The sequence below is a fragment of the Cheilinus undulatus genome, linkage group 17 (assembly GCF_018320785.1).
Source record: "Cheilinus undulatus linkage group 17, ASM1832078v1, whole genome shotgun sequence".
Classification (NCBI taxonomy): Eukaryota; Metazoa; Chordata; class Actinopteri; order Labriformes; family Labridae; genus Cheilinus; species Cheilinus undulatus.
The window spans coordinates 41,324,756-41,333,963 of NC_054881.1; the positions used below are offsets into that span (position 1 = coordinate 41,324,756).

Consider the following 9,208-nt stretch of genomic DNA (forward strand, 5'->3'; position numbering starts at 1 on the left):
GGCGATGTCCAGATCACTGATCCGGACATTGCTGATGATGCCGTGTGGAGATTTTAGATGTCCTTGTGGGGCTCTCAACTTGCTGAGTGAGGAGGCTCAAATGTTGGAAATCCACGTCTCTTTGGCCAAAACAAAGATCCAGGCATTTGGCGGCGCCTTAGTTGCTGCCATTGAATCTGTGTCTGTGGATGGTGAGAGTGTGGAAGTTGCAGAGCAGTTCACCTACCCTGGTGGCATTATCCACTGCAGTCAATCTCATGACTGTCGGGCTGAGATCAACCGCAGACTTGGACTGATCAAGACAGTGTGGCTTTCCTGGTATCCAAGCATGCGGACGAAAATCAGAGCCTGTCAGTCCTTTGTCCTCCCGGTCTTACTGTACTCTTGTGAGGCCTGGACATTGACTGATGGCCAGAGGTGCCAGTTGGACTCCTCTGTGACAGCTTTTCTTCGGTGCATGTTGGGTATCATTGGCGTCTAATGCTCATGTGATCAGGAGAACGGGAATGGGAAGGGAGCAGCAGTTGTGCTTTTAAGGGCCCCTGGCACACCTGATATATTTACCTGCATACTGGGCTCACAGGATCCGGTGGGCTGGTCCTGACGATGGTGATAGGGCAGCTGGAGGATACCTGGAGAGATGAGGCATGGCCATCAGGAGGCTAAAGCAGTACAGGATCCCCATACCTGACCTGACGTGTTCTTCCAAGCACACATCTACAACCCAATGAAAGTGGCTTTTGCACTTTACTTTTGGCCCCTAATCCACCAGAGAACTAAGGGTTTGCATGCATTGAGAAGCCAAGAAAAGTTTATCATTTATCCTGCCTTGCTTAGCATTTAGGTTGTTCAACTTGTGGAGCAAAGCCTGGTGTGTAGACCGGGGAGCATGTGCAGAATGCCTAGTCCTAGAGAGCTACCATATTATCTGGGTGTCTTGGTCCAACTTTGAGAATTTACTAGCATGTTTACATGCCTTTCAAAAGTCTAGATTTTATTAAATGAACATAATAATTTGCTGTCTTTCCCTCCTTTCTGTGCAGCACTTATTGCGGTAAAACTAAACTACAGACCACTAACAAAGTTTGATGTGTTTCAGGGCTGGTTAGCAGAGGTGGAAGAGCGAATGCCATCAAAGAGCGACACACAGCGGAGAAGTGGACTCTATGAGACCCAGAACAGCACAACAGTGAGCAACAACTGTGCACAGGACAGAGAGAGGTATGGTATACTCTGACAATGACAAACACCTCGCTCCAGCAATGCTACACACATGACTACTGCTTTAGAAGACTATATATGTTTTCACAGTATATTTACTGTGTGTGTGTTGGCCCTTGAGCAGCCCGGATGGCAGCTACACGGAGGAGCAGAACTCAGAGACTCAGGTGAAAGCCAACATCGCCCCCAACCCCACGTCCACCACGCCAGAGTTTGACGACGAGTTTGACGACGAGGAGACCCTGCCCACCATCGGCACCTGCAAAGCCTTGTACCCATTTGAAGGTAACTTGGACCACAGGCGTCATAGAGAAAATTAGATTTGACAGAACTGCAGCCTCTTACAAATACAGCTGTTGATGTCAGGTTATTCTTAGAAACAGAGAGAAAGCTGATGATATTCCAGATGCAGAATGGGGGAGTAGGGTTTGACCTTTCTGAAGAAATGTAGTGGAATTTAGTAACTTTCCTGGTAGAGGTTTTTCAAAATAAAATTTCAACCGTGTTTAAAGCATTTTGACAAAAAACAAAGAAGGCAAGAAAACTAAAAATATTCACCTTGAACTATCTCATGACTGCTTTATCTAAGGATCCTGTGACTTACAGAGTGGGAACTTCTCTTTAAATGTATTATTCATCCTCTTATCTTGCCTCTTCTCCTCTGTTTCCCTCCGCTGCAGGTCATAATGAGGGCACCATCGCCATAGCAGAGGGCGAGCTGTTGTACGTCATAGAAGAAGACAAAGGAGACGGCTGGACACGAGTGCGCAGGAATGAGGACGAGGAGGGATATGTCCCCACATCCTACGTTGAGGTCTTTTTGGAAACAAATGCCAAAGGTGCTATGACATACATTTAACTGAACTGGTGTTTGTTACTGTGAGCCAGGAAGCGTGTTACCACTTGTTCAGATAAGATTACGCCCCTGTCTCCTGTCCAGTGGGGGTCAGATTTGTCCATTGTGCCTCAGACAGTCGTGGCAGTGTGTTCTGTTTTATTTAGCGCTGAAGAAAATGTTTGATTGGAGAAACGACACTGGAATTGAGCTGAGCCAGGCGGAAGTTTTATGGAAGAAATGTGTGAAAAGGAGCTTCTTTTTCACCTTTTGTTCACTTCAGTGCCACCTAGTGGCCATACAAACAAACAGCCACAACCACAGCTTAGCATGGTGAAACTGAACAATCACATGCACATTTAAAAACACACAGTATTTGATTTTTTATATACATGTTGATTCCTTTGTTGTTAATATTTCATTTTTTAAATAATGTGCTTTCAATCGAGAATTGGATCAATCAAATATTTGGATCTGTAAAGTAGAAGTCCCTGTTCTCTGCTGAGTGAATGTATGAACATCAAGTGAAAGTACTGTTTCAGTACCTAAAAAAGAAAGCATGCTTGACGTGCAATCACAAACATGTAATTTTAATCTGCTGTAAAATGTGAATACATACTAGAAAGTTATTTTTGTAGGCAACAAAGAAAAACACAATAAAAATGACCCCTAACCCTGCAGAGCTGCATGCTGTAGATCGTCACAGTGCTGTTAAAAAGCTGTGATTCCCCTTCTCTCTTAAATGTTTGATTTAACTCATAGCTCCTTTTAATGTCCACTTTTTGATAATGATAGTGTTGGGCTTTTGTGGTCCTTCTTTCCAGGCCAGTGGTAGAGGAATGCAGGATTGAGAATTGTCTGTACTGTGCTCTACGGTGAGACCGGGCTGAAGCTGGACTCTAAAGTTTTGTGGTTTTTCCTGCATGGGTCCCTGAAGTGTTAAAGCATGGTGTGTCGTTCCACCTGGCTACAACTGAGGGACGTTCTGTGCTACTTTTCTAGATTGGCATCAACTCAGAAATAATTCCTTTCATAACTCATTACATAAGCTTTTGTTTAGCTGCCTTTTAATCAGCTGTGATGGCTTGTTACTGGCACAGCACGGGGTTGTTACTCGGAGTGCTGTAAATACACTTTTTGTGCATCGTGTAGCCATTGAAAAAGAACGTTCAAAACTGGGTGCATGATGCAGCATTTGTGGATTTTTTTCTCCTCATCATGACGAGAGTTCTGGCATGTTATGAGAAAGCTAAGAGGCCGAATCCTAACATGCATTCAAGCAAGGGAAACACTGAAAAGATGGAAGTTACTGGTAAAATTGAAAGTTACAAGGCATGGCTATAAAATAATGAGACTGTGCTTATGAGGATTAAACCACGTTCATCTACATCTGGTCAATGAAGGCCAACTACATTGATCATACAGAATACAATGATGAGTTAAGTACTTACCTCAGTGCTGCATGATACCCAGTACCTAGAGATTTAAGGCATTGAGAAGATGCATGCATGTACAGAACATCACCATAATCAGAGGCATAAAAGTGGCATAAACAAGTGTTTTCTTTGCAGCAAAGAAAACACCAGTTGCTTATTATAAAGCTTAAAAGACAGCGACTCGTCAATTAAAACCCAAGATATTTATACATAAGATAAAAATTAGAGCCCGACCGATATGGGATTTTTGGGGCCGATGCTGATATTGGGGGCTAAAAAAAGCCGATATCCAATATATCGGCCGGCGTATGAAATAAGAACATTGATATACACAGGATATATACTAATTTACAGTTGCATTTGTCTTTATTTCACAAAGATGCAACTTAAACGACTGAAAGCCTGTACATGGCGCTGTATTGTTGCCACGGAAATGCACTAAAAGAGAAGAAGAAGCTCACAGAAAACTGACATGAACTTTAGTTAGTTAGTTGCCCTTCTGGTTGTTCTCTGTTTTGCATTTAAGAACATATGGTGTATGCATTTTGCAGTGGTGGTAAAGGAGCATCAGATTTTGCTGTAGCTCAGTACCTTCTGCAGCACAAACACAAACGTGTAGTCTGCCATGTTTGTTTTGGTTGGACCCGTGCAGGCGTCTTCAGAGAGCTACACTGCATCCACACGGAGAAGAAATGGGAGTCAGTTACAGATTTATGCACTCTGGGACCTGTTTTCAAAAAGTATCATTTCCAGTCACCCAAAACGCCGTTTCCATGTGGAATGAAACACCAATACGACAAAAACTTTTGCATATACTCCTGAATTCGTCTCCGTGTGGACAGGGCCTGAGTGGGGGAGAGAGAGAGCTGCTTGTGTGTGAGGGGGAAGGGGCCAAGCACTCGGGCTGAGTTCAGCAGTGACACACAGAAGCAGAGCGACAAAATCCCCGCGCAGCAAAAAGTTGATATATCAGCAACATACTGGCCGATGTTGATTAATCTGTGAAACACTATAATCGGCCTGATTAATTGGCCACAGATCAATCGGTCGGGCTCTAATAGAGATGGGATCTTCTGATACAATTCTGAGATAAAATGGAAGTCAATGCATTGGAAAACACCATTGTTACAAAGGATGAAGAAAGCATGACACAGCAAGTCCAAATTCAAGCCATTTGGATTGTTTTCTTTGACATTAGGGGTATCAATTTAGAGGAATTGGTTCCAGAAGGCTCTATGGAGAATTAACACTATAAACAAACAGGTTCTAGAAAAACTCTGAGCAAAAGTCTGAAGAAAGACTTGTGTGCAAAAAACAGTTTCATTCCTCATCAAAACAGCGCTCCAGCTCACACTGAGCTCTCGGTAAAGAAGTTTCTGGCCCAAAAAAGTGCTTGATCACCCTCCCTATACACCTGATCGCACTGTGTGACTTCTCCCTTTTCCTCAGATCAAATCTCACTGAAAGGAACACGTTTAGAGTCTGTGACTGAAATTAAGAAAACCACAGGGGTTTAGAGACAACTGAGACCACTGCACTGCTTTGATAGGTGGAAGGCCTGAATGCTGCGGTGTGTTAAAATTAAAATAAATTGTATTACAGCACTAGTCTTGTTTTTAATAGCCATGCCTCATACATCTGTGATCATTTCAAGGATTTTTCCTCCTCTCCATTTCTAAGATCTGGGTTTCTGTCTCTTTTTGACTGAATTTTATCCTTACTTTCCTTTTCTCACTTTGTTGTTTGTTTTTTTTTTAACTTGCAGATTCCTAAAAGTGTGAGAGGCTGGCTGAGGAATGGCAGGGCAAGCAGCCTCGGAGAAAACACCGACCACGTTCCTCGCGCGCTCACAGAGTCAGAGAGAGAAAGTGAAAGATGACCCCAAACGAGAACGAGTCGCATCTCAATTTGTCATAAACTATGAAAACGTTGCGATTTGAAGCAACGATAAGAGAAATCCATCTAAATTAAGCGCTCCTAACCTTACTCCATTCTTAACTCTCATACAGCAGTCACAAACACAGTATTCAATTTGCTTTTTTTGTTGTTTTCAGCAAAGCTATTGCTTCCTAATGGAACTAACTCAGCTTGCAAAGCGCTCCATTTTTGGCAGCAGCTGCTGGCTTCCTCGCTCTGAACGTGCCCCTTTGCCCCCCCCCCACTTCTCTTTGTACATCAGCGCCCCCCCCATGCACACACATGATCCCTCTGACATGGCAGTGGGTGTGGTCAGAGACAGGACGGGGACCTGCAGGAGCCAAAAGTCATGCCGTTGTGTATGTGTGAGACATGAACTCCTCAAAGAGAACCATCCTGGGCTCATCTGCCTACATCAGGGGCTTTAAGAATCACCTGTTCACCACACTCACTAAAATCCATTTTTGCAGGGTAAACCATCTGGAACAATAAGAAACGAAGGTGCTACTCATCTATGTGTTGGCTACATGATTCCGTCACGTGTTTGTTTCTTATCTGGATGCTTGTATGTACGTCTTTGTGTCATCACATGTTCCCCACATCCTCACTCATATCCTGAACCAGCTGAGAGGAAGAGATGGATGATGCATCCTTTAAATTCTTGTCTTGTCACTGGTGTCTGTTCCTCTCTCTGACCACCCCCCCCTCCTCACCTCCACAGTCCTCCCCCCCTTCCTCAGGCAGCTCAGGCTCTGCTTTGGCTCAGGGCAGGGGGGTACCTCCTAGCGTTGCGGTGTGCTGCATGCTTGCCCTGTCTTCCTCCTCGCCCTCCACTATGCTAACAACACAGTGGAGGTGTTATCGGGGGGTGGTGTTTGGTCAGCTTCGTCCAGCCTTTCTGTTCTGTTAACCCTCATTGCCTGGTCTCACTGTTTGAATTAACCTGAATGCTACTGTTTGGGTTCAGTGCCTGTGGTTCTTTTTTTTATGTCTTAGGAAGCATGTTGTGTTTTTCACAGCGAGTGAGTGATCTCCTCCTCCTAGTGTTCCCCAAATAAATCTGTAAACTGTCAGAAAAGGAGAATAGGGACCTGAAATGTTGTTTTCTGAATGATTTCTTTGCATAGGTAGGTCTTGTGCATTTGTTTTACTGTTAAATACACAGTACAGTATGTATGTAAAAATGTTAGTATTGTATGTTTTTCAGCAGAGTGTCTAACGCAAGTATTTGTTAGTTTACAGTTGATCACCCTGTGGAAACGCCTACACTCATTTCAAGCAACAGTTTGGCTAAAATAAAACCTTTTCACCATTTTCACATGAGAGCTGTTTTCCTCTAATGTTGCACTCAAGGCGCTGATGATAGAGTTAGCCAATGCTAGCAGATTTAGCATTGGTATCCAAACAACATGTTGTTTATCTCATATCGCAGTTACAACGATGGCTAATGGTTACGTAGTAGAGGAACAGGAAGAGAAAAATGCTAATGTTTTGTTAGCGTGACTTACCCACTTTATGAATCATCAGCTAAGGTTTATACTTCCTAGGAATAGAAAGCTAACTAACTGCAGCTGTGACTTAGCTTTTGGTACCGTATCAGCTGACCTACTCCCTCCCTACCTAACTAGCTAGCTAGCATATGATATTTGCTTGGAAAAGAAAGCTAACTTGCTGCTTCTGTTACTTAGCTGTTGCTACTTTATGGGTCTTAGCAGCATTCAACCACTTCCCTTCGAAATAACAAGCTAGCATTTGCTAAAAACAAAACAAAAAAAAAAACATATTGCTGCTGAGACTTGGCCTTTGATATATTATCAGCCAGGGTTAGCATCCAACTACTTAACCAAATAGCTAGCTACTCTATGACCTTTCCAAGGAAAGGAAAGCTAACTTATTGCTGCTTTTGGTATCTTATGAGTCATCAGCTAAAGTTAGCTTTCAACCACTTCCTACCTAACTAGCCTGCTAGCATACATTTGCTAGGAAAAGAAGGATAACTACAGCTGCTGTTGCGCCCTACGTAAGAAGTGATAGGCTAGAGTTAAACACCTACTAGCCAACATTACAGTTTGATATTTGTAAGTGATGCAGAAAGACCCAAAGTCCTGACAGAGTACTACCTAGCAAACTGTAAATTAAGCTGCTTTGACGTCACGTCTAAAATTAAAATAAGGTGTTCAGCTGGAAAGTTAACCCTTGTTATATTATTGTTCTATATGAGCTAACATTAACACTCATCTAGGTGTCATTGAGTCATCTTTCACATTCACAAGGTGTAAATTCTTTGCGTTTAGTGCTGTTTTATAGCTAAATATGATGCTAGCGATGAATTAGGCTATGCTAGCTGCTGCTGAGTCATCAACTTAACTTAAAAATGCCCTCATTTTATTATGTAGACTTCCTTTCCCTGAGTGTGACAACAGAGAGAACGGCCACCATGTGAGTCTGGTGAAAAGAGGATTTGATTTTACCTTGTGTTTTTGGGATGGTCCACTATTAACTGTCTACTGTATATGAGAATATACTGTGATCCACATTTAACCTGTGAGTCTGTGACTGACCCAGAATCACCTGTCGTGGGCCTTAACTGGGTTTTCAAAGAGAAGGAATGACGCTGGTGAAATGACTATGATGTGATTATCTCAAAGTTTGGGGGCAGATTTGAGACTTTTCTAATAAAAAAAAAAAAAAGAAATCTGTGCGGATAGAAATTATGTCCCCTCTTCCTGCTCAACGGCACATAAAGTACGTGATTTTAACATTTCTGTTTTATATTTGATGATGATGAGTCGACTTTCAGCTTTCTTTGCTTTTTATTTCTTTGTTTTTAAAGCTGGAAATCTGTCGTAGCTTATTCTGCTTGGATTGCAAATATGAGCGACATCTGTGCGGATGAAGCCTTGTTAAGTGATGCATTTCATGAACATGGAGGATCCATGAACTCGCCGACATTTGGACTCTTGATGGAAGGAAAGATCACACCCGTGTTGAATCAAGCTTCATGTTTGCTTTTTACCACCCATCGCTCCATGTGTAAAGATGTCAGACAAAATGCTTTCTTTTGTTTATTTCAGTCAGTAAAACTGATGAGGCATAGAGCACCACTTTAACGGCAGCAGTAGACTGCCTGTCCTCTGCAACAACACCACAAATCTTCAAGTCAAGTCAATGCCCCAATTAACCTGCCTGTACAGAGGAAAATGGCACGTTGGAATTAGAGAGAGTATATATGAATATATAAATAAAGTTTTAAAAGGAAAAACATCTATTTTAACTATTGAGAGTCTTACCATTACTTTATCTGCTTTGCAAAGTAAGACTTCTTTTCCTTTGTAAAGGTCTACCAAATGGTGTGTTTTTGCACTTTTTTGTTTGTGTTCCATTTGGTAGCCCATGCTTGTGTTTTTGGAGCACTGAATACTTTGTATTGTGTTTACTGTGCCAATTAAATATGCCTGAAAGTTAACGAGCTGCTATTTGTGTCTTTGTTTTCCTTCTGCAGGCAAAATTAAGAGGCAGGATCCCACAGAATCTGTCCTTAGAAGCTGCAGGTATAATCACATCCAGATATAATCTCTGTGTTTATGAGGATGCTCATCATGTCAGACCCAAGAGATTATCAATCAAACTTTAATAGTTCAGCGATATTTCATAACAAATGTTATCTCAAGACACTTCAGCAACACTCAGAATTCACCATGAGCGAAGTAGTCGGTAAGATTAACAGACAGAAACCGCGAGAAGAACCAGATTTACCTGGGCAGCCCAGCTTAAGGGATTCAGCTGTATTGATAGTATA

General features: G+C 42.4%; 1 protein-coding gene across 15 annotated transcripts in view; it reads left to right on the forward strand.

Annotated features, from left to right (window-relative positions):
* Positions 1-8,875, forward strand: part of LOC121525056 (formin-binding protein 1) — a 124,839-nt gene extending 115,964 nt beyond the window's left edge. For 13 of the 15 annotated variants that reach the window (XM_041810794.1, XM_041810789.1, XM_041810785.1 and 10 more), the window contains 3 exons: positions 1,100-1,221; positions 1,346-1,506; positions 1,902-2,873. In XM_041810794.1, coding sequence (XP_041666728.1) covers positions 1,100-1,221; positions 1,346-1,506; positions 1,902-2,080 — 462 coding nt within the window. In that variant the 3' untranslated portion in view covers positions 2,081-2,873. The other 2 variants (XM_041810786.1, XM_041810787.1) reach the window with 2 other exon arrangements.
* The last annotated feature ends 333 nt before the right edge of the window (positions 8,876-9,208 follow it).